This window comes from Panulirus ornatus, chromosome 32 (genome assembly GCF_036320965.1).
Source record: "Panulirus ornatus isolate Po-2019 chromosome 32, ASM3632096v1, whole genome shotgun sequence".
In the NCBI taxonomy this organism is placed as follows: domain Eukaryota; kingdom Metazoa; phylum Arthropoda; class Malacostraca; order Decapoda; family Palinuridae; genus Panulirus; species Panulirus ornatus.
In genome coordinates, this window is record NC_092255.1 from 20,497,831 (window position 1) to 20,512,123 (window position 14,293).

Genomic DNA, 14,293 nt, shown 5'->3' on the forward strand with positions numbered 1-14,293 from the left:
GTGTGAGCTTTTTCCAACACTTGGCATCTACCGTTAACTGTTTGTTGTCTTTTTCCATCATTTAATTTTTCACATTTCAATCTTCTAAAACTTTGGGGTTAATTTGAATCAAACTTGGCTGTGATGGTCCTTAGATGGTCCCTTCTCAAAATGGACTTGACCATGATCAAAATGGCTGCTGGGACTAAGACTTTAAATTTTAGAAGTAGCTGTAACTCTGTAGGTTTAAGGCATTATTGGTTTACATATGAACTGTAGCCAAATGATAAATATGAGATAATCCTTAGGTGTTCCCATTTCAGAATATTGCCTTTTGACCTTAACCACCATCAAGATGGCTGTTGGTACTCATAATTATGATTTTCTTGAAATAGTCTTAACTTCTCTGTTTTATGGGATTGGCTCATGTTTGAACTTTAACTGTGTGACATATGAATTCTTTAACATATTATGATGTTTTTTGTGAAGTATATAGTTTTGCTGATTATTTAGGTAAGAATTCATGTGAAAGTTTCTGAAACCATGTGGCCCATTTTAATCACACGTGTCAGGATTATTCTTGGGTGGTTCCTCTTCAGAATTTTGTTCAGTGACTGACCATCATCAAAGATATACTGCTGTTGATAATAGAAATGTCTTCAAGTAGGTAGAACTTGCCTCTAAATCAGGCTCAGAGTTCAATTGTAGTCAAGAAATTTTGAGTTGCTTAACACATATCTGCAGAATTGGCTCAGATTTCAACTCTAGTGAAACAATTGTGTTTTGCTTATGTGTTGTTGATATTGGTCATTAAAATCAGCTGCAGAAGTTCTTGAACACTTTGAACCAGACTTTTCTGGGATGGTTCTTGGGTGTTCCTTGCCAAGATTTGTATCTGATGGTTCTGATCTCTGTGGGAGGTTGCTGCTGTTATTAGAAATATAAATAAATTTAGATTTCCCAGAGATAGAACTCTTTGGTTACAAGGTAGAATTGTCTCATATTTCAACTGTAGCTGAATAAGTATGAGTTATTCATAGAATTTGCTCAGATTTCAACTGCAGCAAAAGAATTAAATGGTTTTCACATGTAAAACTAGCAGAATATCAAAAACGCATATTTCGTAAATCTTTAAGCTCCCAAAATTCATGGTTCAGCCTATTTTAGAATACCACCAACTTGAAACATGAGATTGTGAATAATTTTATGTATTTCACTTTCTGTAAGAGAAGGGGTAAGATTGCTTGGAATGTTGTATGTGAGGGAGACATGTAAGAACAATGATAAGGGGTGACCCTTTTGCCATGACCTTCCTTTTGATTGGAGTTCCTGGAGGGATCAGGTATTAGAGGTATAGATAGGAAATGAAGGAGCCACAAGGGGAGTGCTCATCCTCCTCGAAGGCATGGACTGGGGTGTCTGAATATGTGTGGATGTAACCAGTATGAGAAGAAAGGTGAGGTAGGTAGTGCACATGAGGAAAGAGACCTGGATCTGGCTCTGAGTGAAACAGAGCTCAAGGTTAAAGGGGAAAAATGGCTTGGAAATGGCTTAGGGGTAGTCGGGATTGGTGAGAGGACAAGGGATAAGGAAGGGGTAGCACTACTCCTGAAGCAAGTGTTGTGGGAGTGTGTGAAAGTGTATGGAAGTGAGTTCTAGAGTGTGGATAAAAATGAAAGTGTATGGCAAGAAAAGGGTGATTTTTAATGCTTGTGCAGTTTGATTGAGGGAGCTGACCTGGGTGTCTTGAAATTGTTCAGACATATGGAGAGGATGAGCAGAGAAAGACTGACTAAGGGAATGTACAGCAGAAGTTTAGGGAGTAGAGGATGGGGAGACTGAGAAGAAAATAGATAGATGGAATGAAAGAGGCTTTTGAGTTACCAAGGCCTGGATCTTCAGGAGGATAAGAGGCATGCATGAGATAAAATGTATTGTATTGATGCTGTGTATGGAAGGGGAGAGTTTGTGTTGTTATAAGACTAAAACATGGCATGTGAATTGGTTACAGTTAACCTTGGATTAGTCTTTGGGGCTTGCCTGTGGATGATTTGCTTTGATTTCATTGCAATACACATGACAGCTGGAGATAGGTTGTGAGCAAATGGGAACTTTGTTCATGCATTCATAATAGTACCTTGCTAAGTCAGGGAATGACAAGCAGGTATTAGAATTTTTTTTCTTAAGGGTGAAATTGTTTAGTAGTATAGTATATAAGGCAATATCCTAGTTTAATAAGATTGGAATATAGATTGAGTATTGTTAGTGACCTGTTTAAATAAGGATTGCTTCTGAACATAGGAATTACTTGCTTAATCATTTAAAGATGTTGATTAAGAGGCTTTATGTGTTTGTCCAGTAAAATAGACAGGGAACTTTCTGTCAGTTTTCCATGGGTTTATGATAAATTTGTAAGTCAGCCTTTAATGTTTGAGATGGTGTCATTACATTTCGGCATGTTGTCCTACTTTAATTGGAGTCTGTAAAGTATGGGCATGTAAATCACGCATATTTTGAAATATACAGACTTAAATTGGAATAAGATGTGTTACAAGTATGATTGTTTGATAAACAGTACTAAAGCATTGCTCTTTCTTTTATACCTTTCAAATTAGTGTATTTGATTTTGGTTTCCTTTTCCATTCACCGTAAATTTCAGTGAAAGTTGGGATGGTCCAGGTCGTGGAGAAGGGTCACGGCGTGGAAGAATGACTAATGGAACTCCCATGGCTAGAAGTCGAAGTGGACGTGGCAGGGGAAGCTCTATGGGCCCACGAACATTCCAGAATAGGCAGACACCTGGTTTTCCAGATTCTATAGATACATGGGGTCCTCTGACAGATGACAAGACAAACCATCAAAACAGTCTTAAAATAGGTGAGATTTCATCAGGTTATGTTGTTTATCGTACTTCACTCATTCATGGTGGCTTTATTTAATGCAGTATGTTTTAGGGGCATCAGTAAAGATAGTACAGTAGTGAGATGGTATATTTTAGTTGAGCATCCAGTGCTTCCAAGGATTACCTGTTTAGTTCCAAGCAAAATGACCTGTTATAGGCCACATTTTGTCCTTTTGATTCTTAGGAACTAGGAGTTTGCATTACATTGTAGAGTCTAACCATTTTGAAATGTGGGGACCAAGCCTATTGTAATGTAGTGAATTTTGCAAAATAGTGATAGAAGACCTTGCTTCTCCCAGCTATCCTCCATGAATATATTTTGATTACTGTTATCATGCTCATACCTATGACAGTGTTCTAGTTTACTTATTGTCGTCAGGAGCTGGTCATTATCCATTATTTTTCATTGCAGCACTTGAGAAAATGTTTTCATGGAATCATCAGTAACTTTACTGCCAATTCCATTGCTAGTTTCCCTTTTCCAAATTCATTACAAGTTTTAGTGTTTGCAGTAAGAAAGTATCAACAGTGTTTTGAACCCTATGCAAGTGCCAGCCTAGGAATGGACATCAACCAGCCAAACCTTCATTTGCTGTGGTCCAGTTGTGTTGACCTTGATTGATATTTTGGTTAACACGTGGCTCCCACGTCTTGGTTGTGGGTGGGAGGGAAGTGTATAGTTCATTGAAGCTATGTTTTCTCAACTAGCCAGGTGTGTTGGGAACAACTTTTGGACAAAAAGTCCATGTTTCATGGTGGGTGGGTTGATTCAGTGGACCATGATATCTGGCAAATCCCTTACCTCAATCAGTGGGACACCCAAATGGCTTAAGAAATTAGGTAATCCCTTGCAGGGCCAAAGTTCTTTTGAAATGGGGATGGATAAAGAAGAGCTTTTTCCAGGGCATTTTTTAGCTGTGCCTCTACCTCTTTGGTGTTTTTCAGTGCCCAGTTCAAGAGTATCTCATTTTCCCAATAGCATGTTGGGAACATGTGACTGAAATGGAAGCAAAAAGTAGCCATGGAACAAAAGTTAACATTTTGATCATTATTCACCCTTAGGACTTTATGATTGTGTTACATATGTCATTTTGTGAATGTTGGAATATAGCTTTCATCCAGACTGTGCCTCAGTAATAACACCATCACTTTTCTTATTGCTTTTTGGTTTTCTTATTGCTCTTTTGTATTTTTTGACAATCATGGCTGGGATTCCATCTGGTTCTGAAGGCAACTTTTTATAGTCAATCAGTCTCTTCTATTCATGCTATATTTCAGTATCTAGGTATGCATTTTCACCACATTAGTTAAACAGTTCATCATCCAATTTCTCCTTATATTTTAAGCTGAATATCATTTCATATAGTTTAGTCAACATCCTGCTTATGTCACTGGGATGATTTTCTTATTTATCTCCTACTTTCAAAGGTTCAGTCTTCACTTTATTAATTTTCTACTCCTCATGTATGTGAATTTCAACTGTGGATATCTTTCCATCTTCTGTGTAACTCTTTTTTTCTTTAATTTTTTTATCTCTTCATTGGAATTTCATTATTTTGACATTTGCATTCTTTATTTTCTCATTAAATCTTTTTATTCTTTTGTTGTTATCCTTTTCTTTATTCTTTATGCCCATCGTTTATTTGTCCCCAGTTTTCTGCACCTAGGTATGGTATTTTCTATTTTGTACTTTTTCTTCTGTTTCTGCTTTATGATTGTTTGGTCTTACCTCTCTCAGTGTATTTTTGTGTTTGCCACGAAGTTATTGTCTCTGAAGATCTCATTCACTGTGTGTTGAGATTCCTTTCTTGATATATTTCCAGTATGATTTATAGTGGTGAAAACTTTTATTACTCAGTACATTGTTGTCCTCTGTTGCTTTATCATGTTCACATCCGTACAGTTGCCTTCCATTGAACCTCGGAATCTTGTCTGTTAGCCCTTAATGGTTCTTTAAGTGCAGTAACCAAACTCAAAGCATATTCTAGTTTTGGCCTTATGCAGATAATGAACAGTTTGCTAAACATTTCCTTATCCATGTACTTGAAAGATGTTATGTTTTCCAGCAGAAATCTGGTTTCTTTAACTTATCTTTAAAATAATGGCAACAGAATACTTTATGTTTAGTGTGGTGTTTAAGAACCATAATCCTTACGGTGCTACACTTTTAAAACCATCTTCTCTGTCAGATTTGACTTTGTATCCTGCTTGGGCAATAGACTTCAAAGTGGAAGTAAGGAAGGAGAAAAATTTTGTGTTAAAAGAGTGACCAGTTCTCTTCACTGGATTTACTTTCATAACTTAGAAGAATCGTCTGCACTCCCCTCTTTCGTACCTGTGTTAGTTTTTCTTATTTTAAGTTTAGTTATAATGAATCTTTTAGAATATCCCAAGCACTAGTAGGCCTCATTAGTTATAATGAATCTTTTAGAATATCCCAAGCTCTAGTAGGCCTGCATTCAGGTGGCTCACATATAAATGCTCTAACCTCCTGGTGTAGTCCCAAAAACATTACTTCTTACTTGTATTAATTTTTAGTTAAACCTTTTTCAGATTCAGGGTTGTAGCAGTCTTTGACTGTCATGTGGAGGAAAATTATCTCATGACATCTGAAAGATTTTTTTACTTTGATATTTAAATATGAATATTTTTTTTTTCAGATAATTGGGATGACGAACCACCTGCAAGTTCAGATGACTGGGACAGTGAATGGACAGGCTCCTTAGAACAAACTACAGTATTTGGTCCATCTAGTTGTGCCACTTCATCCACCTTAACATCATCACTTTCGGAGTCTTTAGCAGATACAATGGCAGTTGGAAGTCCGACGGTGGGCCCAGCAGTGTCCCTTGCACCTGCTCAGGCTTATGCCTCAACTCCTCCTCAAGTATACCCATCTATTACTGCTTCAACTTACTCGTCTGCCACAGTTTCAACCTATACCTCAACTACGGCTTCAACCTACTCCTCAACAACTGCATCTACAGCCTCTATTACTCAACCTCAGACTATGGACTTAGCTGCCTTATTGCAGAAAGCAGCCCCACAGTCCACTCTTAGTGGGTTGGTGTCCTCCACCCCATTAGGTAGTAATAGCAACACCAGTAATGGTGGGGGTGGGGGTAGTAGGGGTGGTGGAGCACCACTGGTTTCTCCATCTCCAGGATTGAATGTTGGCAATCAACATAGTATATTAAGTGGTCTTAGTACCAGTGTTGGTGAGGGTTTAAAAGCTGGCAGTCTTGTTGGAAGTGTAGGTGTGTCAGCTACTTCTCCATCACCTGCATCATCAGCCCCACCTCCTTATTCCACTCCAACAGCTCAGCTGCAGGCAGCCATCTTCTCTAGTTCTGGTAGGTTGTGCATCAAATTTGAAAGATGATTTACAGTTCTTAATTTCCTTAAAGTTACTTAAGATTAGTAGTAGAAAGCTGAATATGACAATAGTAATGTACATGCTTAAATCTTTTATCATAAACTTATATAGGTAGTAAAATCCCTGGATGAAAGTGTTTGTTTAAGATCTCTTGTTGTCATTGGAGACTGATCATTTTTCACTTGTGGAGGTGAGGATCAAGGAGAAGTGGAAGTATGGTGTAAGGAAGAATGGAGGAGTAAAAATGTTAGCAGGCAAAAAGATGAATCAGAAAGAATGTAAGGAGTATGAAAGGAGAGTGACTGAAAGTTTAGATGGAAGTGTATTAAATGTAGGGATGAAGTCATTTATTAATGAGATGCTGTAAATGTTTAGAAAAAGACAGTTAAAGTTTGTAAAATTAGTGGTTAAATACAAGGCCGTGAGGTTTAAGAATAAAAAGGGAAATGCATGGAGGATGGATAAGAATAGAAATTTTTGTAGAAGAGAAGAAAAAAGCATATGGTAGATTGCTTGAAAGGAATGTACCAGTGGAATATACCAGAGGGAAAAATATGAAATGTATTAGCGAATTGTTAAGAAGCTGATAGAGGAAAGCAAAGAAGTAGATTAAGATTTTGGAAGAAAGTTAAGTGGAAAGTTTAGGAAAAGTAAGATATTGTACTGAAAGGAAGTGAAAAAGGATAGAGGTGGATATAAGAGTGGAAATGTTTATGTGAGAATTAAGGAAAGGGTGTTGCTGAATCAAAAGGAGGAAGTGAAAGAAAGATGAAAAGAGTATTTTGATGAATGTGGAAGGTTTGGCAGCAGTTGTTACATGCATGGGTATGGGGGATGGAAGGAAAAGGATACAAGTGCATGGGCCTATAGCAAAAAGAGTGGTAAAAAAGGGTGATAATGAGATTGAAGGTAAGAAAGGCTATTGGAGTGGATGGGATTATGGCTGAAATGCTGAAGTATGGAGGATTAAGTGGGATGAAGTGGATGGATTTTATATTTAATTTAGCTTGGAAACAGATGGTTGTGCCTGAGGATTGGGTGAAAGCTATTATTATCTCCTTATTCAGAGGAAAAGGTGCTTAGGATGTATGTAGCAATTAGAGGAGAATAAGTCTTTTAAGTATACCATGAAAAATTTATGTGAGAATGTTGACTGTTAGAGTGATGGAAGAGACCGAATGCAGAAAAAGTGAAGAGCAAAGGGGTTTTGGGAAATGTAGGGGATGTTTGGATCAGATTTTTGTGGTAGAAATGACTGGAAAAGTATCTAGCAAAAGGTAAGAAGCTGTAAACTGCTTTTATGGGCCTGAAGAAAGCATATGACTGAGTTAAGTGGAATGGGTTGAGGGATGTGTTAAGGGTATATGGGGTAGGGGGACAGCTGTTGGATGATGTGAAAGCCTTCTATAGAGTATCAAATGCATGTTTAAGAGTGAATGGAGAGTTAAGCAAACGTTTTGGTATACATGTGAGGGTGAGCCATATACATGTGGGTGTGAGCCAGGGCTGTGTGATATGGCTTTTTAACATATATGTACATATATATGGATGGAATGATAAGGGAAGTATAAGAAAAACTAAGGAAAGGGTTGCATAGATAAAGTGTGGTGGTGAGGTATGGTGGCTGGTGAAAAAAATTGTTTGTAAATGATATTGTGTTGTCTGCTGAGAGTGAAGAGAAGTTGCAAAAAGCTGTAGATATGTTTGATAATTGTGTGAGTGGAGGCCATTGAAGGTCAGTGGGGTTAAAAGTAATATAATGGTGTTTGAAAGGAAAAGAGTGAAAGGATAGATTTTGAGAAACCCTATAGAGTGAAAGAATGAAAAGTACTAAACTGTGTTATAGATTTGTGGGAAGAAAGACGGGAAGAGGTTAGGTAATTGAAGTATATGGTGATATGCAAGGAGAGATAAGGGAGAGAGCTGCACTGGATGCAAGAGTTATTGGGTCCATTAATGAAATAATGAGGGGTATAGGCGTCAATTGGAAGTGATGACCCTGACCTTTGCTGCCAAAAAATAGACATGGAATGAGTCACAGAGGTCAAGAATCCAGCTGTTTAAGAGGAGTATGTGGTGTAACTAAATGGAATGAAGAAAGAAATGAAGGGGGTGTATGAAGATCTGGTATAACAGGGAATGAATTGTGGAGTGGTAGAGTGGGTGAAACGTAATACTTTGAGGTGGTTTGGGCATGTGGAAAGAATGCAAGGTGGGGAGTTTACAAGGAGTGTGTTTGATAGTACAATTGAAGAGGTTGGTGTTAGAGGAAGACCACCGTTGACTTAGGGTAATAGAATGGAAGAATACTTAAGGGAGAGAAATGGTGGAAGAATGCATGGATTGGTGTATGCAAGGGAGGCATGTAAGTGTAGTGTTAAGTGGAGACTCTTTTGTTGTGACTACCATCTTGATGGGAGTTCTCAGAGGGGAAATATAGATACAGATTGACATTGTCATAATGAAAAATTTTAACTTTTCTGTCTCCAGTGTCTTAGTATTAATCCTTGTACATTCTCATTTCTGGTCACAAATGTATTCTTGGATTTATCATTTAAAGAGAAGATGATCAGAATTGAGTGGGAAGATAACTAAGTTTGTTAAAACAAATGTGCTACATGGCATTATTGTTAGTCTTTTGGCTGTTAATTGTCTTTTTCAAACCCTGCTCTGAAATGTACTTTATTTGCTGCCTGAAACATGAATACACCCACTTCATTCATAATGGAGTATAAACATACCTGAAAAGTTGACATTTTAGCCAAATTCTGGTAGGTAGAATTTTTTCCCATAGATTTCCTACTAAGAAAAAAAAAATAGTCCACAAAACAATGTCAATAGGCTTAACAGTGCAGAAACCTCTTTGAAACATTTACAGTATGAGAAAAGGTTTAACATTTTTGTTGAGCATAGAAAGAATTTTTTTGAATATAATAGTCAGTTTTTTCTCTGTAGAATAAGTTTTGTTCTGATTTACTCTATATCTATCCATATATCTGATGCCCATTCCCTCTGGGAAGTCCCTCAAGGGAATGGCCACAGCAAAAGTCTGTATAACTGGTTAACTACGGTGTTGTTTCTTGCCCTTTAGTGCTTCACCCTTGAGAGGCTACTGGCAAAGGGCAAATTTCTAGTGCAGATTTGATTGTGAAGGAAATTATGAAACAGTCCCCCTTGACCGTGCTTAGGAAGAGGTCAGTAAACAGCTGTTAGAGTTGTAATAGAGGATAATGTTTTGGTCATGAAGAATCCTTCATGACCTTGATTGCTCCAAGCAGGATGTTATGTCATCAATCTTCTCCTTTTTGTTTAGTTACTCGGTTGTTGGAAACCATGAGTTTGAGTTCCTCATTACTTCTGGTGTGATGGTAGGCTCTATAGGAAGCCGAAGGGACTGGTGGCAGTAAAGGAACTGGCTCACTGACTTCATAAGGGTTCAGGATTCTTGTGCAGGATGCTCATCTAAATATGCATTAAGGTTGGTTGTTATACCCCCTCTTATAGTGCAGCTGGTGTGTGAATTTTGACTTCTTTTCTATCTTCTACCTGTGTTAAGAGGAGTCCAAGAGGGTGAAGTTCATGTGATTGAGTTGGCAGCCTTTCTGCTTAAGGATTATGATGATATTATGTAAGTAGTGTTTTCCTTTGTTTGGGAGCAAGTCTTTATACTGAGGTGCTATAGATTCAGAAAATGGAGATACTTCCCAGGATTTTAGAGGTATGATTTGATAGAACATTTTTTGTATTTGATTCAATAGTTTGAGTTTCCCTCCAATTTTAAAGGAAGGGAGGTAGTAGGTTGGGCTGCTGAGATTTTACTGGAATCCATTGACTCAAGTATTGCCACCATGAACTCTGTTAAGGCTGTTTGGGAGTTTAAAAGTTTAGGTGGGATAGATGATCTGGCACTGTCATCATGGTTTCATTTCAAGCTATTGGTATAGGAAGTCTGTTCCATTAACCATATCTTTTCAAACTGAAGTGTAGATCTCCATGGAAAATGTTACTTGATGATGATGATGACATGTTATTATTCTGCATAGTAGTTTCATATTTGGTATTGATATTGGATATACCGTTCAGGTGAAAATTCGTCTGTGGAGGATCCTGGTGTCCAAAGAAGAGAAATTCATGATTTGTGCAAAGATCTGCAGGCGAGTGGAATCATTGGTCCTTCACAAAGTGAGTAACTTATCAGTAGTTTTAGTTTGCAAACCAAATGTTATCCAGGTCTCTGTGAATTGTAGAAGATTGAATGTAGTGATCGTGGGGATGATAAACCATGACTTCCTTTTGAAGTACACTAGAGTCTTTAAGGGATATATGCTATTTCATAATTGGATCCAAAGATGCCTGAAACCGTTATGACCTTCACATGTTGAAATTTTTTTGGGCAGCATGAATTCACATCAGATCATTCATCGTCCTTTCAGCATATATAATTCTCTTGCTGATTATATGCAGGTTTGAACATTCATTCTGTGGGTTCATTCCTATTTATTTTGTATGAGGAATTCTTGTATCATATATTAGTTACAATATTACCATATCTTATTGTACCTGCCTCTTGGTGTACCCATAACCTTGTCCACCCTGAGTGTAGAATTTTTCTTTTCTTGTATTTTCTGTTTTAGTGAAGATGTTATACCCTGTCTCTACTATGTCGTGTTGTGAATATTTTGACTTCAGTATGAGTAGTTAGTGGCATTCATAAAAAATTTCATAGAATGTTGGTTAATACTGTAAATGTATAAGTTTTGGGCAATTAAATGAATGTATCTTTTGGATGAGAGGCATGCAAGGAATAGAATGAATTGAAACCAAGATTGTATATATGATGACTGACTGTGACCAGCAGCAGTAGCTGAGCCAAAATTGTATATATGATGATTGATTGTGAAAATCAGCAGCAGTTGAGCCAAGGTCGCCAGGGTCTACGTGCTGTCAGTGGACTGAACCAGGGCATGTGAAGTGTCTTGAGATAAACCATAGAAAGTTCTGTAGGGCTTGGATGTGGATAGGGAGCATTACACATGACAGTTAGAGACTGAGTGTGAATGAATGTGACTTTTTTTGTCTGTTTTCCTGGTGTTACCTTGCTGAAGAAGGGGTAGCGATACTATTTCCTGTTGGGCGGGGTAGTGACATATTTTTTTTTTTTTTTTTTTCGCTGTCTCCCGTGTTTGCGAGGTAGCGCAAGGAAACAGACGAAAGAAATGGCCCAACCCACCCCCATACAGGCCCAACCCACCCCCATACACATGTATATACATACACGTCCACTCACGCAAATATACATACCCACACAGCTTTCCATGGTTTACCCCAGACGCTTCACATGCCCTGATTCAATCCACTGACAGCACGTCAACCCCAGTATACCACATCGATCCAATTCACTCTCTTCCTTGCCCTCCTTTCACCCTCCTGCATGTTCAGGCCCCGATCACACAAAATCTTTTTCACTCCATCTTTCCACCTCCAATTTGGTCTCCCACTTCTCCTCGTTCTCGTTCCCTCCACCTCCGACACATATATCCTTTTGGTCAATCTTTCCTCACTCATTCTCTCCATGTGCCCAAACCATTTCAAAACACCCTCTTCTGCTCTCTCAACCACGCTCTTTTTACTTCCACACATCTCTCTTACCCTTACGTTACTTACTCGATCAAACCACCTCACACCACACATTGTCCTCAAACATCTCATTTCCAGCACTTCCACCCTCCTGCGCGCAACTCTATCCATAGCCCACGCCTCGCAACCATACAACATTGTTGGAACCACTATTCCTTCAAACATACCCATTTTTGCTCTCCGAGATAATGTTCTCGACTTCCACATATTCTTCAAGGCTCCCAGGATTTTCGCCCCCTCCCCCACCCTATGATCCACTTCCACTTCCATGGTTCCATCCACTGCCAGATCCACTCCCAGATATCTAAAACACTTCACTTCCTCCAGTTTTTCTCCATTCAAACTTACCTCCCAATTGACTTGACCCTCACCCCTACTGTACCTAATAACCTTGCTCTTATTCACATTTACTCTTAACTTTCTTCTTTCACACACTTTACCAAACTCAGTCACCAGCTTCTGCAGTTTCTCACATGAATCAGCCACCAGCGCTGTATCATCAGCGAACAACAACTGACTCACTTCCCAAGCTCTCTCATCCACAACAGACTTCATACTTGCCCCTCTTTCCAAAACTCTTGCATTCACCTCCCTAACAACCCCATCCATAAACAAATTAAACAACTATGGAGACATCACACACCCCTGCCGCAAACCTACATTCACTGAGAACCAATCACTTTCTCTCTTCCTACACGTACACATGCCTTACATCCTCGATAAAAACTTTTCACTGCTTCTAACAACTTGCCTCCCACACCATATATTCTTAATATCTTCCACAGAGCGTCTCTATCAACTCTATCATATGCCTTCTCCAGATCCATAAATGCTACATACAAATCCATTTGCTTTTGTAAGTATTTCTCACATACATTGTTCAAAGCAAGCACCTGATCCACACATCCTCTACCACTTCTGAAACCACATACTTATTATTATACTTATTATACTTGATTGCAGTTTGGCGCGTTAGCAAGGTAGCACCAGGAAACAGACAGAATGGCTCATCCACCCACATACACATATATATACATAAATGCCCCTACATGCATTTATACTTATATGTAGATATACATATCAACATATACACATATACATACACAGACATATACATATATTCACATGTACACATTCACACTTGCCTGACCCCATCCATTCTGGCACTACCCCACCCCACAGGAAACAGCATCAAGGCTGAGTGGGTCTTAATTGAAATACAACAAACCTTCAATTTAACGGACCCCAATATAATGGATTTTAGATTTAATGGACCTTCAGGTATGGAATAAAGACTGCTGTTCTACTACCACTATGGTCATGGCAAAATGCTCTTCAACTGTTATTTCAGAATTATGACTTTATATATTAAATGATCTTGCACAGAAATAGGTTTCAGTTGATTTAATGGACTTACGGCATTAAAGGACACCCCTTTCCCCGTTTGTCAGTTAAGTTCTGGTCCATACATCCTCTGTCACTCCTGAGACCACTTTGCTCTTCCCCATTTTCCTGCTGCGTGCATTCAATGTTGATTTTTTTTCATAAGAGTAGAATTATCAGTTTTTAGAATTACTGGGTAAGGTACACCATTCAGATGCACTGTTGTCGTGATGCATTGTCAGTGCTGCCTCCACTTTTGCTCTAAACACTTTATCGTGCATCATCTCGCAGGAAGAACCAGTCTCTCTAGAATTACTCCCCAAGTGATCTAAAGTTAGATCAAATTGTTGAGGATCATCTGCTTGGTCCTCAAAATCTAAAACTAAAAGCAGCTTAGTGTCCTTCTCAGCAGTGTGAAAATTATGTTGTCATTGGCATGGCTAGAGAATGACTGACTGTGGAGAGAATGAGAAAGAAAATTGATAGTGAATGTGAACAAAAGTAAGACAATGATGTACAGCAGGTGGATAAGACAGGTTGGTTTGAGAGTAAATCTGAATGAGGAGAATATGGAGAAAGTGGTGTGTCTAAGGTACCTGGGAGGAGACCTGTAAGCATATGGAACCTTGGCGGCTGAAGTGATTTATAAGGTGGGAGAGTGGATAAGGTCTTTGGTGAGGTGAAGTGTGGGTTGATGTAAAGGTCATTGTATGTTGGTGCAAAGATGGATGTCCTGACAGTGTTGCATGGATGTGAGCCTTGGTCCCTGGATGTTTTTAAAAAAAATCGAAAAAATGTGGATGAGAATATGAGGTGGCTTGATTGTAAGAGGAATGAGAAAGGTGTAATAGTTTATGCAGTATGATTGAGAGACCAGACTAATGTTTGCTAAAATGTTTAGGATATATGGGGAGGATAAGTGAAGAAAGAGCGACTTAAGAAGATTAGTTGTCAGAAATGTAGGTTATTTGGTTAATTATCTGTTAATCTTAATAGGATTTGGAGAAGAGTTAAGC

General features: G+C 38.5%; 1 protein-coding gene across 9 annotated transcripts in view; it reads left to right on the plus strand.

Moving 5' to 3' along the window:
* The window catches only part of lig (ubiquitin-associated protein-like lingerer), a 94,496-nt gene that overhangs the window by 31,580 nt on the left and 48,623 nt on the right, over positions 1 to 14,293 (plus strand). For all 9 annotated transcript variants that reach the window (XR_011715001.1, XM_071681185.1, XM_071681182.1 and 6 more), the window contains 3 exons: positions 2,639 to 2,856; positions 5,542 to 6,234; positions 10,341 to 10,439. Coding sequence is in view for 8 of the 9 variants with exons in the window: in XM_071681185.1 (XP_071537286.1) it covers positions 2,639 to 2,856; positions 5,542 to 6,234; positions 10,341 to 10,439 (1,010 nt within the window). In the remaining variant the exon portion in view is untranslated. The remainder of the gene's footprint in view (positions 1 to 2,638; positions 2,857 to 5,541; positions 6,235 to 10,340; positions 10,440 to 14,293) is intronic.